Source organism: Megascapheus bottae, chromosome 15, assembly GCF_031878675.1.
Source record: "Megascapheus bottae isolate mThoBot1 chromosome 15, mThoBot2.hap1, whole genome shotgun sequence".
Classification (NCBI taxonomy): domain Eukaryota; kingdom Metazoa; phylum Chordata; class Mammalia; order Rodentia; family Geomyidae; genus Megascapheus; species Megascapheus bottae.
The window spans coordinates 9265731-9286293 of record NC_143523.1 but is presented as its reverse complement, the minus strand read 5'-3'; the positions used below and the strand labels follow the sequence as shown (position 1 = coordinate 9286293).

General features: G+C 46.6%; 1 protein-coding gene across 2 annotated transcripts in view; it reads left to right on the top strand.

Moving 5' to 3' along the window:
• Grk5 (G protein-coupled receptor kinase 5) overlaps positions 1–20563 on the top strand; it is a 190166-nt gene that overhangs the window by 70586 nt on the left and 99017 nt on the right. For both annotated transcript variants that reach the window (XM_090345760.1, XM_090345761.1), the window contains exon 2: positions 17155–17250. In XM_090345760.1, the coding sequence (XP_090201886.1) occupies positions 17155–17250 (96 nt within the window). The remainder of the gene's footprint in view (positions 1–17154; positions 17251–20563) is intronic.

Genomic DNA, 20563 nt, shown 5'->3' with positions numbered 1-20563 from the left:
AATCTCCCACACCACCCTTACCCACTCATTGTGTCAGGATTTCTGCCTTTGGATAGTTCTTTCAGAGAATTCTAACCAAAAACAAAAATGTACTTCAAACCTAGTTCTTTACCTCAGGTATGAGATGATTTTGAAGTAACAACCTAAGGTTGTTATTTGTGGAACAAGGCAGGGTAGAGGTGCAAGGATGGACTCTCCATTGATACTGACTTTGTGGTTAAAGCAGCTTTTAGTCACCTGGGCCAAGAATTGTACCAAGAGCTCTGAGACATTATTTTTTTGTCATCTTGCAGCTTTATGGGCAAGGATGATGCCATTAAAACAAAAGAACTAAGATTTGAAGTTATGTTTAAACTATTGCTAAAGATTATATGGATTGGGCACTGTAGCTCATGCCTGTAATACCAGCTTCTTAGGAGTTACGGATGAGAGGATTATTGCAGTTTGAGGCCAGCCAGCCCAGGCAAAAGTTAGCAAAGATCTCACCTTAGTAAGCTTGGTTTGGTGTGCACATCTGGGTATACAGCTATGTAGGAGACCCTAGGTAGGAGGATCTGAGTCTGAGGCTGGCTCAGGGCAAAAGTGTAAGACCCTATCTGAAGAAGAAAGAGGAAGAGGAAGAGGAAGAGGAAGAGGAAGAAGAAGAAGAAGAAGAAGAAGAAGAAGAAGAAGAAGAAGAAGAAGAAGAAGAAGAAGAAAGCAAAAGAGGGCTGCAAGTGTGGCTTAAGTAGTCTAGCAAGCAGTTAGGACCTGAGTTCAAACCCCAAATTAGAAAGGTAAGAAATGAATATGAGTCTGGCTTCCTTTCTCCTTTGAATCTTCCTGTAACCTATAACCTAGGTAGGGGATGTATTTTGATCTGCCAGTAACAGGCATGAAAGTGGAGACTTTTAAGAGTCATACAGAGATGCACTCAGGCTGACCCAGGGTTTCCATCCTCGGCCACGCTTGAACTGGCTGGCTCTTCAGCTCAAGGCTACTGCCCTACCCCTTGAGCCACAGTGCCATTTCCAGTTTTCTGGTGGTTAATTGGATATGAGTCTCACATGGACTTTAGTGACTTTAGTGCCTGGGTCAGCTTTGAACCGTGATCCTCGGATCTTAGCCTCCTGAGTAGCTAGGAGTGAGCCACTGTGCCTAGCTCACAATTATGTTTTTAAAATTAAGTAATGTATAGGAAGTGGACCTATGGTATAGATTTGACATTTGATTTATTCTATCACTGATGTATTACCTTCTAAAGGGATAGCCACAAGGTATGATCCACTCAGGCTGTGTGGGGTCAACCTGTGTGTATCACTTGAGAATGAATCACATGTAGGTGTAAGATGTGAAGGGGCAAAGTGTGTATTATTATGGGGGGGGCAGCAAAGAGGCAGCTCAGTCTCGGGAAGGTGTCCATTGGCAAAGAGTAGAGGTTGCCCTCTGGTACTGTGCTATGGCAAGGTTCCCCTGATTCCCCTGAGCCGTAGGATGAACCAAGAGATGAGGAGACCATCTTACCTTCCTTTCATTTAAGATACTAGTTCTCCTGTTAATGTCTCAGCAAGGTTCACAAAATTTGGCCCATGTTGGGTGTGAACTTTTGACTGATGAATACTCCACATAGAAAAGTGAAGAAATTGTAGAGGCCGAGTCAGGGGGCAGTGCCCCAGGTGAATCTGACTACAGCATGGCTTTGCTGGTCTGTGACTCTGTTGTTGTTTATCACCCAGTAGTGGCTCTAGTTTTCACTCCTTCTTTCTCACTGTGGAATCCACACACATGCATGATGATCTACACGTCACCTATGATACATGGGGTGGGGGTGGGGGAGGGGGGTGTTGGTTCCTGGTGCTTTATAGAGAAGTCCAGGTGGGCTGCCTCAGGGGTAGGCTGGACTATCTTGAGAGTCCCCTAGATTCCCACATGTCAGAGCCTGAGTGTGTATGGAGAGCTGTCTCTTTTAGCTTCCTGAAATATGATCTGGAACATTCCCAAGTCTCCTATAAGTCTGTGCTGCAGTGAGAGTGAATGTCCACATTGTGGTTTTTTTTTTTTTTTTTTTTTTTTTTTTGCCTTTTCCTTGAGCACCTCCTAGGTGCCACCCCCTTGAGCCACAGGCAAAGAGATGTCAGCCTCTTGAGCTCACCTGCTTTCCAGCTCAGTAATTATTTGTGTTCCTCAAGCTGTGACTCTGGGTAGAAAACTTGTAGCCGGGCAATATTTCCAAGAGATCGTCCAGCCATCCTTGCTGGCTCTCAGCACTCAGGTTAAGACAAGAACATCAAGGCAAAGTCAGTTTCTGCTCAGGAAACTGCTATCCGTCTATGCCCCTGCAACTCCCCGCTCCCTCTTTTTTGGTGGGACTTCAGTCTCCAGGGAGACCCACCTCCCCATTGTAACAACAAACTGCGGTGTTTTTCTAGGCCCTAAAGTTCAAGTGCTCCCCTCTCTACTGGCACAGTTCTGTTAGACACTGTACAGCTCCAAGGAGGTAAGAGTGGTTTGGACATCTCTGATGCTGGCAGGAGATACTTATACTGTAAAGTGGCTTTGAGATACAAACCAAAGCTACTGTGGAGGTGACTTGATCTCTTTGTGAGTGATTTGAGCCTCTGCCCTAGAAATTGGCAACAGCTCTACACTATGGTTTCTTTTGTTTTTTTTTTGCCAGTCCTGGGCTTGAGCTCAGGGCCTGAGCACTGTCCTTGGACTTTCTCAAGGCTAGAGCTCTACCACTTGAGCCTCAGCACCACTTCCGGCTTTTTTCTATGTATGTGGTACCGAGGAATTGAACCCGGGTCTTCATGCATGCTAGGCAAGCACTTTAACCACTAGGCCAAACTCCCGGCCCTACACTATGGTTTCTAAACAACAGAATCCTGGGGTTTCTAAATTCCACTGATTTTGATCAGAAGGTGGCTGGAACCTTCCACAGAGGCAGAACGACTATCCTCAGGGTGCCCAGTGGGCCCCCGTTCCTGTAGCCACCTTTGCTCCTTCCTTCCTTAATTGCCCTGCCCTCTCCCCCCCTTTCTCCTGCTGCCAGTGAGGGAAGGTGGCCTAGAGGTTGCCAGCTTCAGCCCCTGCTGTTTTTACAAGAGAGGTCCTAGAGGCTCAGAGGAAGCGTGTGACCCTCCCCAAGTTGTACATCAGGAAGATGGGAAGGGCTTATGGAGGGTGCTAAGCATGTGTCCACAGGACAGTAGGCAGGGATGCACCGAGTAAGACAGGAAGTGAATGTGATCAGCCATGTAAATACTTATCAATATATAAATGAATGATTTCAGATGAACACTGAAGTCAGTGAGCTACAGCAGATTGAGTCTCAGGAAAGTATAGCCTCCATAGATTTAAGTATCAGCTTCCACCCACAGTGGATTTCAGGAACCCAGAATTCTTTGGGTGGATGGCCTCTGGGGGTAGGGGGAATGTCTTCGTGGGCAGGGGGCATCCTAACCCGGCCCAACCAGCAGGATGAGTCCACTTGTGACTAAGTTTAGGGGAGTTCTTTGAAGTACTTTCAGTGAAAGACTTGCAAGATTTGACCTGAGTTTGAATCACCTTGGCTTCTGGGTGGGGAGGACTTGATGGGAAAAGAGTAGGGGTGGGAGAGGAGAAGGCTGGCCTAGCCCAGGTGGCAGCCACTATGGAGATAGGGGGAAAGGGGGATGATTTGCATTTCATCTTGGAGCCTGCAAACACAGGGAGTAGATGCAGTGCTGAACTTAAGGGGAGAGAGGGGGGTGCAGTGTCACCTTGCTTGGGAACACTGCCAGGGCTCTCATAATCCCTTTCTATTGCCGGGCATCCCCTCCCTAGCCAGACCCAGGGTGTGGCTTAACCCATGGTGCCAGCCAACACAGCACAGCACAGCACAAACCCTGCTGCTCTCATTTCTGCCCTGGAGTCACTGACTCATTGCCTTCCTGTACCCAGAATGCAGAGGGTGTGGTGTTACCTGGAACTGGAGAGCCTAGAAAACTCAAACTTGGGCTTTGTCTTTTCTGTGTTTTGTGACCTAGCAAAACTGTAGGTGTGGCCAAGAGGCAGCTTTGGGTAGTTCTGGCTGCTGGGTGGTACCACAGGGAATGGGCATGGAAGAAGGAGTGTCCAGCCTTTGGAGAGCCTTTCCAGGTATCATGTGGTCAGTTAGTGGACTGTGAGGGGTGTCCTATCACAGGGGGAAGTCCCAGAAAGCTGGACTGTGAGATAGAGAAGCCTTGTGGGCAGGTCATCTCTCTGTGGTAGGAGGCCACAGAGTCCAGCTGGAGCTCTGCCAAGGACTGAGGTGGTTCCCCACTTCTTTGGGGGCAGACTCTGTCTGCTAACTGGCCACCTGTGAGATGAGTCACTGTTTTACTTGCCTACTAATCAGACACCTGTGAGCAAGCAGGTCATTTAGCCTCAGCTGCACACTCTACGAACATCATAGCCCAACAAAGAGCCGTGTGTGCGTACGACTCCTCTGGTGTTGGTTGAGACTTGGGGGTTCAGGCTGACAGCCATTCAGCTAGTTCAGGAGAGAGTTGACTTCTCTAAACAGAGGAGCCAAGGCCTGGCAGACACTTGACTCTGCGCCAAGGCACCTTCCCTTGGCCTTGAGCAGGAGGCTCAGTGTCTTTTACCAAGATGATTGTTGTTGGCCACTCCCAGGGGGGATTACAGTGTCTGATGGGCCCTTAGCCCACTGGTTGTGTGGGAACTGTGGTGAGCATCTGGCTGGCTTCTACCCCTGCAGGTGTTTCCTGTTGGCCCTATTGCCTCCCTCCCAGACTCTTGCCTGTAGCACCCTCCATCTACTGCTGAGTACAGGGTGCTGGGAACATGTGTGATCTTTTCAGGTTGCTTTGAGCTGGACAGGGATACCTGAGAAACTTCCCTGTGCCCTGTGTGACTCTGGGCCTCTGTATCTACATCCTAGCTGTTCACTGAGAGTGAAGCTGGTGATCAGCTGTATTCCTAGCTCTCATGAACTGTTAGCTGGTGGAGAGAGAAGGGTACAGTCATAGCCCTCATTCTTAGAGCTTCCAAACACTCCTCAGCTTGTTATAATATTTCCGTGCAGTTACACAGAAGCCAATTGAAGTCCAGGGGGTTGAGTAACTTGCTCGCACAGCCATGAAGTGACGCAGTTGGGATTTGAACCCAGACAGTCAGACTGTAGAGAAATTGTGATCCACTCTGCTATGCTGGAAAATGATTCTCCAAAGCTGACAGATAAACCTTGCAGTTTGTAGTTACATTATGTACATGACAAAAAGGACCACAGATGTGACCAAGTGAAGGGTGTGGAACTAGGGCAGTTCCATGTGGGCCATGTCTATAAGAACCCTTGACAATCAGGAAAAGATGAGGAAAAAGAATCCTCCCTGGAGCCCTTGAAAGGAACCTACATTGACTTAAGCCCAGAGAATCTGATTGCAGACTTCTGACTTCAAAAACTGATAAAATAATAATTTTGTGATATTTTAATACATTTAATTTATGGCAATTTTCTATTGCAGCCATAGGAAATAAATGGCGCCATGTTCTATTCACTGGTCTCGTGGCTCACTTTCCTTTCTGTACACAAATTGGATTTTGAGTTCCTTGGTGTAAGTCCTAATCTTCCAAAAAGAGACCTTCTCAAGTCATTTTACAACTGAGGAACACCCTGGAGCCCAGTTTCTGGCCCTGCTCAGTCTCCAGTTGGGCACACTGTGCAGGTGTTGGTCCCTGTGAGTGTCACCTGCAGTGGGGCCTGCAACATGTCTCAGCATAACTTGGCAGACTGAGCCAGCATGGTCTGACAGCACCTGAGGCCATGCTTGCAGGGGGAGACAGGTGTATTGATTCTTTTGGGTACCAAAGCCGTGCCCATAGCAATTGTTAGTGATTTTAGGAGTTTGGATGAGGGAGAGACAACTGTTGTTGACGGTGTACCCTAGATCTCCTGTGGCCTCGGTCTCCTGATCTGTACGATGGGTATAGTGGTACTGCACTGGGCTAAAGATTTATGTATGACAGAAATGGCCTATGACCAGGAAGAGCTTGGGCATTGTGAATCCCTTTATATGTACCAGGCCTGCAGTTCCCTAGGCTCCTTCCCAGCCCACTCCAGGGGCTTCCCTTGAACCTAATCCAGTTGGACAAGAAGTAGAACACAGGAAAGAAGGGGTAGGTAGGGAATTTGAGGCACATGTTTTTCCCCCAAGTCACCTGGGGTCGCTCAGCCTGCTGCTTCATAGCTGCTGTCATCTTCAGACATGCTGTGGAGTACTGTCTCTCAAGTCATTCTGAGAACTGGAGAGAGACCAGCATAAAGTGTGGCCAATATCTGGAACCTCTCAGCCTGCTCCAAGGCCCTCAGCTGCTTGGTGCTTCCTGCAGACCCATCACCCTACTGGCTCCTAGAGAAGACCCCTGGTGAGCCAGCAGCACCTTGTCAGGGAAGGCTGGTGGGACAGGGCAAGGGGGGAGGGGTCCCTGAGGAAGGCAGGTCCCCAGATCCTCTTGGGAGCTTCTTTCAGGAAAGAAGCAGTTCCAGGGGCTCAGGCTTCTGACTCCAGGTGAAACTTGGTACCAGCTGAAGGGCTTGCTCCATTATCCCTGCAGGGGACTAGGGATGTGGCCCTACAGAGAGAGGGTCTAGGCCAAGGGGTGATCTCATGGACTGGGTCAGATGACCCTGCTTTGTGCTTACAGGCCTTGTTCTCTAGTGTCAGACTCTTCCACTAGCCTGGGAGTGCTTACAGGCCAGAGACCATGTGCCAGGCACAAATGGGACCTCATCATGAGTGTGGAATTGATGGAAACATGGGGGTGAGGGGGGCAGAGATGAACATCCTCATGCAATCTGAATCAGGAAGCATGCTGGGAATGCAAAGTTCAATGTGAGAGAGCATTGAGGAAGTCAAGTCAGGACGCTTGAAGACCCTTCCAATCTCAAAGTCCTAGACTCTCAGGTGCCTCAGGGGAGGTTAAGTGTTAGAGCAGAGTACTGGTTACAGCTCACATTTACAGAAGGCTAACTAGTACCAATAGCTTTCTGTTGATTTTCTCATATAGGCTCCCTGGAAGCCTTGAGATGAGGATAGTATAATGTTGTTTAGTTTATTTCGGTTTGAGACACTGTCTTACTATATAGCCCAGGCCACAAGCTCATGATCCTCTTGCTACTACCTCCCAAATGCTGGGATTACAGGAGCATGTCACCACACCTAGCTTAGCACACCCACTTTATATTTGAGGAATCTAATGCTCAGAGAGGATGAGCAGGTTACCAAGGGCCACATAGCTATGAGCACAGGGCCCAATGTGAAGCTAGGCCTCTGTGACTCCAAAGCAGTGGGTTTTGAAGAAGTCTTGAAAGAAACAGTTCTGCCTTCATTCTACCTGGTACTCCAGGAGTGATTTGGACCCAGAGATTACTTTCCTGAGTCAAGAAGGAAGCAGCTTAAAGAAAGCAGCTGTCATGAGCTGACAGAGTGCTTGTCCATAGAGTCTAGGATACAGCCCTGGGGTTGTAGGGTCTAGGATAAGGCTGACCTGTTCATGGGTCCATTGAAGAACTCCTGGGTCCACCAGTCCTGCTCCTCACTGGGAAGAGACACCATTGGAAGCAGCAGCCTGGGGCTGCAACCACTTACTCCCAAGGCCTTGATAGGATACAAGCTGGGTCACCATCAGGTTCCTAGCCTATAGGACAGAGGTGACTGGTATCCACTTATTGTGATAAGAGGCCTTGAGAGTGGAATGTTTGAAATAAAGCAGGTGGGAGATTTTGTCTCTGCTTTGGAAACTTCCTCTTTATGGGGTGCTTGGGGAAACTTTCTCAGGGCTCCTTTCTCAGCTATTTTGTGCTCACTCCCTTGGCCTTGTGGACTGGGAACTAGAACTAGGCTGTGTTAGATCAAAATCCTACTCAAGGCACTGATCAGCTGTGTAATGTCTCTGGGCTTATTTCCTCACTTCTGTTTTGCTGTGCCGTCATGAGGTTCTGTGATCATGATGCTGATTATGGTTCAGCCAAGTTGTGATTGTCCCCGATCTCTTCCTGCCTCAAGAGTCCCCAAGTCATATCTATACCATAATTACTCAGAGCCTGGGTAGATTATCACTAGGAAAGATTGCTAAAGAGTTTGTTTGGCCTCTTTTAAATAGGTGATGCAAGAACTATGAGAGGAGCAGCCGTAATTATTACTCACAGGGAATGCAAATATTTTTGTGACTATCCTATGAAAAAAATGGGGCATTTTTCCTGAGCAAATAGTCCTGTTTATTTCTCCAACAAAATAGCCCCAGCTATGTGGTGGGGCCAATCCACAGCTGCCAGGGGCATTTCTCAGGGGACAGCCCCTCCTCCCTGTACTTTCTCTTCTCTTTTAGCCCAGAGAAAATATAATAAAGTCATAAGTATCTGAGGTTGGGCCCTGCTGAGAGAAAGGGATTACTTTTGTAGTGAAGAGTTAGTTTTTGTGGCCAGACTTTCTCAACTGTGAAAACCAGTGTGGGCAAAACCATAGTAGCTCAAAAATATGTTTAAAAATTATTTTCCTTGGAAAAGATGTCTTAGAGCAGGTCAGTGCAGTTGTATTTGCAAGAGGGCAGAGTCTGCTTCCTGCTGAAGGAAATGATCTTTTAATACACAGAGAGGTACAGAGATAGAGGAGCAAAGGAAGCCTCAGGAGAGGGTGAATGGGAGAGGAAGAAGGCTTATAAGTGTTGGGTTCTGGCCTATGCTGTCCTGGCACCATACAAGAGCTTTGATTGACTCTTACTCAGTGAGGGTCTTATATCATTTAAGGAAATTGGCTCAGAGAGGCTGAGAAGAGGGCCTGTGGTCACTCTGCCTTACTCATCTGGGTGAGAATCTTGTTCTTTCCGTGCTATACTAAGAGAAGGAGCTTTGGATTTGGTGTCAGGGTAAGTGACACAGTAGATGGAAAGATGTACCTGGAGATGACAGGAGAGGCTATGTGCCCTGCCCCTTACTGGGAGGCTGGTATGTTCCCACTTTCAGGGGCAAATGAAAGCTCAGGGGAGACCAGGGTTTGCTTCTATGTCCATAGAAATCCTTCCTTCTCTTCTGTTCTGACACCATGTCTGTTTATCCATCCACCCACCAGACAAGAAACTCACTGGACAGTTACCCATTAGACTTAGTGGACTGAGTGACAGATGCCTGCCCACAGCAAGTCTACTTCTAATGGAAAAAGGGCTACGTCAGTAGGCAGGAGATATGAGCTACATAGCTCTGAAAGTTAGGCACATACAATGCTCCATGGTGGCACAGGCAACAGAAACTTAAGACTTGCAGATCCAAGAAGTTGAATACTAAATACAAATACCAAAGCAGAAGAAGGCAGAGGTAGAATTAGAAAAGGTGATTTGGAGTGATAACAAATGTTTTAGAACTGTCATTGATAGTATTATATTGTGAATGCAATGAAAGCCAACAATTTGTTCACATATGAACACATGAACCTCACTTCAATAAATTGTTTCTGTTTTAAAAAAGTGATTGGGCCGGGAGTTTGGCCTAGTGGTAGGGTGCTTGCCTAGCATGCCCAGTTTCAATTTCTCAGTTCCACATACATAGAAAAAGCCAAAAAATGGTGCTGTGGTGTAAGTGGCAGAGTGCTAGCCTTGGAAAGCCCAAGGACAGTGCCCAGGCCATCCATGAGTTCAAGCCCTAAGACTGGCAAACAAAAAACAAAAACAAAACTAATCAAGGTCAGCCTTCTGGACAAATGTGTAGCTGTGTAAAGCATAAAAGGGGCAGAACTGCCATGGGGCTGTATAGCAGAAAGAGTGACCAGAGCAGACAGACTAAGTCAAATGAGTGCCTTCTGGTCTTAAATCCAGTATTGTCTGTTTTTGTAAATAAAGTTTTATTAGAAAACAGCTTTCATTTGTTTACATATTGCCTATGTGAACAAGACCTAGAGTCGTATATGGCCTTTGAGACACAGAAAAAGAATATTGACTCTGAGCCAGAGCAAAGTTCTCAAGTGGGAACACACCTAGTTTGTGTGTAGTTTGTATGTGTGTTATTTAGAAGCTGTGAGAATGAGGTGCTGGAGTGGGGTGATGTATTGAGAGTAGGCTGAGGAGGTGGTTGGAGTGGTAGCATCCCAACATTCCTCTTGTGGTGCTTGTGGTAGTTTAGGATGGAGAATGTGTGTGTGTGTGTGTGTGTGTGTGTGTGTGTGTGTGTGTGTACACATGGGCATATTCACATGTGTGTGATAGTAGAGACATGACTAACCTTGGAAACAATCCCTGTACTTAAGACCTATCATTTTTCCATGCCAGGACCGTGTCCTTAATTCTGCCATCCACAAAGGGCCTGATAACGGTGATACAGGTGGGATGATAGTGGTAGTGGTGGGTATGATGGCGGTGGTAGTGATAATGACAGTGGTGATAGCAGATAGTGATACAGCTGTGTGGGTATGGTAGTGGGAAGTGATGGGGATGGTGGTTGTTGGGATGATAATGGGGTGGTAGGAAAATGGTTGTGTTGCTGGTGGTTAGAGTCGTAGAGGTCATAAAGGTATAGGTAGTGAAGATGGTGATGGCAGTGATGATGATGATGATGATGGAAGTGGTAGAGATGGTGTTTGTGGTATTGAAGATGATATTGAGGATGGTAGTTATTATGATTTTTAGGGGTGAAAGATGATGGTGGTAAGAGTGATGGTGACATTCAGTGGCACCTATGCTGTGCTAGGTTTTTGGCACACAATGTGCTAATCTTCAACTCAGCAATGTGAGGACAGTATAGCCTGTGGTTTCTCTTATACATTTATGGCAGGTACAGGTGACAGTATGACTACCACCATTTATATTGCAGCTAAACTGAGTGGAGGTAGACATGACAGCCCCTGGTAAATTTTGTGACTGTCACTCACGGGACACAGTCTTTGGGGAGAGGTGTCCCAGCATCAGCATACGTCTGTCTAAGAGCATCCTGAGAAGAGCTGTCTTCAGGTTGTGTGCCTCCTCCAAGTCCCGCCTGAACTCTTTCTCTCAGCTCAGTGCATTGGGGAGGTCCTGACTCCTTGTCCCCATGGTGACCAGTCACTGGGCCTGGTGTTGGTTTTGGTTTTCCTAATTTGAGGTTGTGGGATCCTTTCGTTGTGGCTGAGGTTTTTCTGCTCTGGAAATCCCAGCTGTGACCATGAGGTAGGGCCTGGAGGTGCTGGAACCTGCCCACAGACCACAGCCCTCACACACCCAGGGCCGCACCCCACGCCTTCCCTACTCTGCCTGGAAGGTTCTTTATTTGAGATTTGTGGCACCATGGAATTTTTTAGGGTCAGAATTATGTGTATTTACCACACACACATACACACACACACACACACAGACACACAGACACACATATCTATACACAACTACACACATCTAGTATTACTGGGGACAGGCTGCTGGAAGGCTTGAGGGTGCTGAGCCTCCCAGTTTTTCACTGGTTCTCACAGGTCTTGCTTACCCATATAGTGGGGTCCTCTACCACATTAGAAGTCCTCAGTGAAGCAGCCAGGCCACTAATAGAATCTGGAAAGGCCTCCAGTTCTTCTTGCTCCTGTCTGTTCCTTCTTCTCCTCCTCCTCCTCCTCCTCCTCCTCCTCCTCCTCCTCCTCCTCCTCCTCCTCTCCTGCTCCTCCTCCTCCTTCTTTTCTTCTTCCTCCTCCTCCTCCTATTCTTTTTCCTGACATCCTGACTTTGACAGGCAGCTCCTTGGCCTGGCTCTGCCTATGTCTGCACATTAGCCATTTGGACAGAGCCTACATGACTTCATCCTGCATGATGAGGGCCTTTCCTGGTCTCTGAGCTGCAGTTTCTGTGTACAAATGCTCAGTCTCCACCACATAAGCAAGTTGGTGGTGGGGGAAAGACTAGGCAATGCATCTGGGACAGGAAGGCACTCTGTGCCTGGAAGGAATGTACTTCTAACCTTCCCATTCCCCTCTCAGCCCAGCTGGGAAGGCCATGGTCACATCTACAGACACTAGGGCTATCCCTCCTGAAAGGTCCCTGCTCCAGAGCACAGTGGCCTCAGGCCTGTCAGAGGCTATCTCACAGTCCCCTCTCAGGAGACTGTGGGCCCCAGAAAGTTTCTGTAGACACAATTTGGAAGAAATAAGTAGAGCAGAAATAAATCAGGAGAAAGTGCCCATTACCCCATGTCTCTGAGGAAGTTCCTCATCAAATCATCACAAAGATCTTAAAAATAGGCTACTTGAGGAGATCTCAGATCCACCAGGCTCCAGCCCTTTGTAGCCTGGTACTTGTTCCAACTGCAACATTTACTCGGAGGCTGCTGGAGCCAGCGTGATGGAGAAATTTCTATAGCTGTGTGATTGGGTCTGGCTACCTCTCAGGATACAGAGAAACAATTAAACCATATTGAAATAATAAACGATGACAACGCTTGAATTGTCAAATGTGACGACCCCACAGAACACTTGAGCCATGTATATGTCTGAAAGTGGTATCCTTACTAAGATTGCAGTCATGGAGAGCTAGGTTTATCAGAGACATTTAGAGGAGCTGGAGACAAGATGTGGGCAGGAGGTTTTCAGGCTGAGAATATCCTGTATCCGATTATTATTAGCTTCTGTAATAAATTCCCACAACTAAATGGATGAAAACAACACATGTTTATTATCTTATAGTCTGGGAGGCCAAAAGCCTGACATTGTTCTCTGTGAATTAAAATCAAAGTGTGATTTTGGCTGTATTCCTTATGGAAGCTAACAGGCAGAATCTGGTTCCTGGCCTTTGCCAGTTTCTAGAAGCTTCTGGTATTCCTTGGTTTGAGGCTCCTTCCATTTTTATCACCCACAACAGATGGATTGCTCTTTCTTACATTTTGTCATGCTAATATGACATATCTGTTTCCCTTGTCCGAATTGAAGGGTATTTATGGTTCCATTGAGCCTACCTGGATAATTCAGGAGAGTGTACCTATAATGCCATCTAGATCCTGGACTCCTTCCTTGCCATGTTACTTAATATATTCACAGATTTTGAGGATGAGGCATTGTTCTGCCTGTCACAGTTCTTCAGTTCTGTTCTAGAAATTTAAGAATAATGCCCCAGACAGTATCTGTAAAGCCTGCACTGTGGGCCAGGGCAGCTTCCAAGTGCCAGTGTATGCCTGCCTTCTGAAATTTCACCTCAGTTTTTGGGCTTCTTCCTGTCTCTGTCACTCCCACTACAGCTGCCCTCAGGTTCAACACTTCTCCCCAACCTCTATTTTTGTTGGTCAAAACCATCGTTAAATAGTGCAGCATTTCCTCACATCACTACTGTTGATATTTTGTAGCTGGTTGTACTTTGCTTGGGGTGGTGGTGTTGCTGTGCCTGGTAGATGTCTATCCACATCCCTGGGCTATACCAACCAGTTACCAGTAGCAGGTTGTGACTATTTAAAATTATCTCTAGTCATTGCTGGATGTTTCATGGGAGAAACTGTCACTTGAGCAAATACTGCTTGAATGAATCAATGAATATGTGTAAATTTTCTTAAATTAATGATTAAGTCAGCCTAAAAGCACTGCATGTATATCTGTGGATATAGACTTCTGGTTGCCTTAGCTTGGCTACCTGAGCAGAAGGAAGTCTCATAAGAAATCATTCCTGAGCTGGCACAGTGGCTCACGTCTGTAATCCTAGCTACTCAGGAGACTGAGATCTGAGGATCAAGGTTCAAAGCCAGCCCGGGCACAAAGGGCTGGCTTATCTCCATTTAACCTCTAGAAAATGGGAAGTGGAGCTTGGCTCTAGGGTAGGACAGTAGCCCTGAGCTGAAGAGCTCAGAGACAATACCCAGGTCCAGGGGTAAGGGCGGTAGCCTTCAGCTGAAGAGCTCAGGGACAGCACCCAGGCCAAGTTCAAGCCCCATGACCCACAAAAAAAGAAAAGAAAAGAAATAATTCCTGCAGGGTGCTGGTTGCTTACACCTGTAATCCTACCTACTCAAGAGGCTGAGATTTGAGGAATGTATGTGGTTTGAAACCAGCTTGAGAATGAAAGTCCATGAGACTCTTATCTTCAATAAATTAGCAAAAAGCCAGAAATGGAACTATGGCTCAAGTGGTAGAACACTAGTCATTTTTGTTGTTGTTGTTGCTGTTGTTGTTTTTGTTGTCATGGGGCTTGAACTCTGGCCTGGGCATTGTCCCTAAACTCCTCGGCTCAAGGCTACCGCCCTACCCTTGAGCCACAGCTCCACTTCCCATTTTCTAGTGATTAATTGCAGATAAGTGCCTCTTGGCTTCTGTATTGCCTGGGCTGGCTTTGAACCTTGATCCTCAACTCTCAGCCTCCTGAGTAGCTAGGATTATAGGCATGAGCCAGTGCCGGCTAGAACACTAATCTTCAGTAAAGGATATCAAGTGGTAGAATGCTAGTCTTAAGCAAAGCACATCAAGTGGTAGAACACTAGTGTTGGGCAAAGGACTGCCCTCCCCCCCAAAAAAAACCATTGGTTCATCAAAAAGTTGAACATTCACTAAGCATGAGTGGCTCACTGTTGTAATCCTAGCTACTTAAAAGATCTTGGTTTGTAAAGTCAGTGAGACGCTTATCTTCGATTAACCACAAAAAGCTAGGAAGGGAGCTGCTGTGGGTTAAATAGTAGAGTACCAGCCTTCAACTGAAAAATTAAGTGTCAAGGCCCAAATTTTGACTTGAAGCAGGTATCAAAAAAGAAAAAAAAGAGCATTGACTTGCCATATGACCCAGCATCTCCTCCCCTGGTTATATATCCATAGGCATTGAAAACAGCAACTCAAGCAGACATGTGTGTACACACACCAGTAAGCACATTGTTCACTACGGCTCTGAAGTAAGGACAACTCCAGTGTCTGGTGACAGCTGAGTGGATAAACAAAATACTGTGTATTTATACAACCAGGAAGGAGATTGTGAAATGTGCAGCAGCATGGGTAAACCATGAAGGCATTGTGCTAGGTGAATTAAGTACAATTCTTCTTATAGGAGGGGTGTGTGTATGTGTGTGTGTGTGTGTGTTTGTTTGGGGCCAGTCCTGGGGCTTGAACTCAGGATCTGAGCATTGTCCTTGGGCTTTCTCAAGGCTAGATCTCTACCACTTGAGCCACAGAGCACCACTTCCATCTTTTTCTGTATATGTGGTACCGAGGATTCGAATCTGGGTCTTTGTGCATGCTAGGCAAGCCCTCTACCACTAGGCCAAACTCCTGGCCCTTATAGGAGGTTCTTGGAATGTCAAATTAACAGAATCTTGAAATGGAATAGAAATGCCTGGAGCTGTGGCAGCAAGAGTGAGAACAATTGATTACTGGGCACCAAGCACATTTGAAGTGGTGAGACATGGGTGACAGTAAGAAAGTGGATGATTGTGGATGGTAGTCATGATTGCCTGACAGTGTGAATGCTCCTAACCACTGAATTCTACACTAAAAAATGATTAAGACAAGATTTTGTGTTATGCACATATTTTTAGAACAGGTGCCTCATGCCAGCTGAGTATATAATCAGTAACATGGAAATGGGGAATGGGAGTGATGTTGGTAAGAGTAGTTCTGATGACTCTTTTGGCTAGGGTGGAGCACCTGATTGGCTCACTCAACATTTAGGCTGATGGCCCTCCCCTCTGAGTACAGGTAGGAGGACCCTCTGTAAAGGTTGGACAGGCCATCTGAGTGAGTGCCCCAGCAACAAGAGATAGACTCATCTGAAGGCCATATGTCCTGTCCATAGGACAGCTGCTGCCCAGCTCCAGCTAGATTTTGCCCTGTGGTAAGCTTGGCTGTGGGTGAGAAATCCAGAATTTGGATTTGTATGCAAAGCTTCCTAATGTTGAAATGTTGTCAATTGGTTCACTGAACAACAAGCAAGCAAATAAGCCACATGTGGGTCAAACAGAAGGACCTTTTCAGGCTTTAGTCCAGTCTGCAGGGCTTCTGAGAGCTCACAAGCTTGGGCTTCAGCTGGATTGCCATTCCTACTCCTGTGACCAGATGCTGTGTCACCTGAGGTCTGACACTGCACTCTTGATCCTCTCCTCTTCCCAAAGGATCTGACTTACTTTTTATACGTAGAGTAGTGAGGGTAAGAGCTCAGGTTCAAGATTCTGCTTGGGCTAGAGTCTCCATGCTGCTATTTATGAACTAGGTAACCATAGGCGGCTTCTTTCTTCTCCATGCCTCAATTTCCTCCTCTGTCAAGTGAGAACCTAATGATTCCTGCTGCACAGAATGAGGACAGAGTACAGGAAGGTGTTTCATCTACATGGCAGGGGTGCCTGTAGGTACACAGTGCAAAATACTGATGGGTCATGGCTGTACATACCCAGAGGCAGTGCTGTATGACCAATTTTGCACCTGAGTGTTTCTTCACTCAGGAGTGTGTGTGTGTGTGTGTGTGTGTGTGTGTGGTGTGAGAAGAGTGATGAGATACCCCTACCCTTGTTTGCCCCTCACACTGCTGCAAATACTCATTTCTCATCTCTGTACATCACAGGTTTTCCTGTGTCCGTGTTCACTGCATGGGCACAGTGAGGGACATGAGGCAGGACTTTATGACTATTTCTTCCCAGTCTTGGGAAATGCATCCTCAAGGAGTAGAGATTAAAGGCATGTAGAAACTGAAGTCCTGGTACTCAACTCTGTCCTACAGTTGAAGAAAGGCAATAAGAGGACACATTGGGAGCAGCTAGGGGGCCAAAGCTCATTGATTGACTTGTGAGCTTGCTCTAGAAAGGCTGTCTAGCCCTCAAGGAAGATAAAGATGTAACCGTCCTGGCTTTTGCTATGGAAGGTTATGGTTTAGTCTCAGGAGCAAATTCTACGCACCAAATAAGTTGAACAGCATGGGAGATATTGAGCAGGGTGTAGGGTGCTGCTGTGGATGTAAATGGGTACAAGACTATGCAGAAAACTCTGAGCTTACTTGCCCACTTGGAGAGGGTGTGTGTGTGTGTGTGTGTGTGTGTGTGAGAGAGAGAGAGAGAGAGAGAGAGAGAGAGAGAGAGAGAGAGAGAGAGAGAGAGAGAGAGAGTTGGAGACTGCTTTACTTAAAGCCCCCAGTACCTCCAGGGCAAGAAACCATTGGACAGGGGACACTGGGATGGGACACAGGCCCTAGATCTTGAGCAGCAACCACATCAGCCATTTTTCTCCCTTATTTCTCCAGGGGGCGGAGGAAAACGCAAAGGGAAAAGCAAGAAGTGGAAGGAAATCCTGAAGTTTCCTCATATCAGCCAGTGTGAAGACCTCCGAAAGACCATAGGTAAGCCAACTAACTCCACTCCCTCAGTGGTATGGGGGTGAGGAGGAGTTGTTAAGCCATCTGTGTAGCAAGTCCAATGAGACTCAACTAACTCAGTCTAATGGTTCCAGAGCTACATGCTAGACTCACATTGTGTGTGTGTGTGTGTGTGTGTGTGTGTGTGTGTGTGTGTGTGTGTGTGTGTGTGTGTGTGTGTGTTGCCAATCCCAGGACTTGAATTCAAGGCCTGAGCAACGTTCTTGGGCTTTCTCAAGGCTAGAGTTCTACCACTTGATTCACAGCACCATTTCTGGCCTTTTCTATTTATGTGATACCAAAGAATCAAACCCAGGTTTTCGTGCATGCTAGGCAAGCACTCTACCACTAGGCCAAATTCCCGGCCAGCATATAGTTTTTGTCACTGTGACACAATACTTGGGCAAAGCAACTTAGAGGACATAAGATTTATTCTGATTCACAGTTTCAGAGTTGTCAGTTCATGGCCAACTGGCTCCTTTGCCATAGGCCTAGGCTGAGCAAAGCTGAAATATTGTGACAGGAGGACACAGCAGAGGAAATCTCCTCACTTTGTGGTAACCAGGAAGCAGAAAGAAAGAGAGGGAGGGACTGATAACAAGGTTTATCCTTCAAGGGCATACCTGGGGCAGTGACCTGCCTCAGGATACCCACTTTCTTAGCCTGTCTTGGCTCAATGTGCTGTTACAAATTATACAGGCTGGAGGCCTAGACAACAGGCATTTATTTATCACAGTTCTGGAGGCTGGAAATCCAAGATAAAGGCCTGCTTCCTGGTATGCCGATGGCTCTATTGTGTCCTAGCATAATGGAGAGAGGGGAAACCAGCTCGCTCATGCCTCTTCCTGTAAGGGCACCAGTTCCATTCATGAGTGCTCATGACCAAGTTCCCTCCTAAGACTACCACACTGGGGGTTTCATGAGGACAGTCATTCAATTCATAGCAACCTGGTATAGGCTTCAAAGACCCACCCAACCCTTCCTCTCTTCTTGTCTGCTCTGAAGACAAGACCTTGACCCCTCAAGGACCTAGCTTTGTCAAGGCTTCATGCCCACCCAGCAACTCCTTCCACATCCGAACATTCAGATTGCTTCTCCCAGGGTCTACCAGACATTCTGGGAGCACGTGGATGCCCTGGAGCTTCTCTTGGTCCATCAGCAGGCTTCTTGGCAAGCCTACACCCCTTCCCCCTGGGATGGGGAGGTAAAAGCCATGCATGTTTTGTTCTAGTATGTACGAACTATGTTTCTGTCCTCCCAGACGCTGTTGAAAAGACTCTGTGTGTGTGTTCAGTGTGAAGAGAGGCCCTGGGAAAACAGGAAGGCCCATGGAAACTGAGGGGCTGGTGCGAGTGGACCAGGGCCCAGGGCTTAGACTTTCTGCCTGTTTACAGTCCGTCGCCGTGGTGTTTGCCTAGTCTCTGCTGGGGTCCTGTTGGAAGGCCTTCTTAAATAAAAATCTCATTTCTTTTCTACACCAGTACACAAACCAAACAGTGGCAAACACCACACTTGTTTTTCTTGAGGATACATAAGCTCACTTTCTGAAGCTCTCTGGGAGGATGTCTTGGAACAGGCTTCATGCCAAAGTTCCAGGGCCCCTTTGGGCCTAGCATTGGTGATAGAGTGGAGGGGGAGGACTCTGGATCAGAGGGAAGGACAAAACCTGGGGGAATGTGGGGCGCTGGCCCCTTGGGATCACCTGAAACAGTGGTCAGTTAAAGCCATACTCTCTCTGCTTCTTCAGTATTGCCCGGGGGCAACCACAGGCCTTTCTACCCAGAAATGGGGTGACTTTAAAAAAAAGTCCTGTGAAACATTTCCCTGCTGAAACCATCCCATGCTGCTTAGTGCAAACCAACAGTTCCTCCCCTTGAGTGCTGTAGCTGTGGGTGAAGCCTGAGGACTCCTTCTCAGAATAATGGGTTTTGCATAAGTAAATGGAATGCACAGGGTAACCAAGGAAACCAGTTCTTTTCAAATAGTTATTAAATACTTTTAAAATGTAAAATATAGAAATGTATGTGCTTCTTTGTTAATACTTTAAATAACAAGCTCTACCAGCCAATCTTAATAGCTATTATATTTTGAATTCATGATGAGTATAAGTGGTATTTTTGGATATGTGCAACAACTAGGATCAGAATGGATCTGAGAGTTCTACAGGTGGTGAGTCCCAGACTCTGCTAACATTGCTATGGGCCGCTGTCTAATTTTTAATGGCTTTTTCCATCTAAGTCTATGGATTCTTGGTAGTGCTCTTCCTTTGATTCATCCTCAGTTTCCTCAGGTCTCCCCCCCCCTTTCCTTAGTTCATAGGCGCTCTGGTTATCTTTTTGCTTTGTGAATTCCACAGGTTTGTCTCCATCCAGGAGTTTTGGTACCTACTATTCCTTCTACCTAGGAAGTTCTTCCCAACCACACTCTGGGAAGGGGGACATTTAGATGTCAGTTCAGCTATCACTTTTAAATGCAAGCCTTCTAGAAAGGAGCTGCTTGCCGCCGCCTCTTTGCATTCTTACACATGATCCTATTTATCAAATGTTCTCTGCCCTAAAGTGGCTCCATATGAAGCCATCTTTTCTTTAGCCATTTACTAGTGTATTTTCTTTCTTTTGCACTGAACTGGATGTTCTGTGTTAGAAGTGGCTGTGTCTTGCCTGATTTCTTCTTGGAACAGTGCCTGCCACATAATAAGGCTTATTAAGTAGTAAGTGAGGGATTGAATGAGGTAAAACATCTGAAATTAGCGTTTAAAAAAAGAAAAGCTTGTGATATGTGTTTGCCATACCTAAATTGAACCTGAACCAATGGTTTCAGTAATGAAATTTTAGCCAGAGTTTTCTTGGAAACCATCTACCTTAATGTCTCTCTTACCCTTATCCTTCCCTTATAGATGAGTGACAAGATTCCTGCAATCTCCTATGCCATTGGTATAGAAAGCAGGCTCGGGCTCCTGATCTCAGTTCATAGTTTGAATACTTATTAGAATGATGGTATGTTTATATAGGATTCTTAGGTCAAGGAACTCCCCTCCGAAGCCCCATTTCAGACATGAGTGTACAGGTTCTCAGAACAGACTGGTTTGCTTAGGACCATCCAGTTCTTTGGTCTTGAAATATAGCTTTTCATTGCCAGCATCATTACTGATTTATAAATGCTTGGGACATTAGCCCCAGCCAGGACTCAGAGCAGAGACTCATTGTGTGCTCAAAAGCATAGACCTTTCTGACTATTTCTTTCTTAACATATAACCATGTGCAGAATATCCATCTGCTTACCCCACAATGTTTATGGA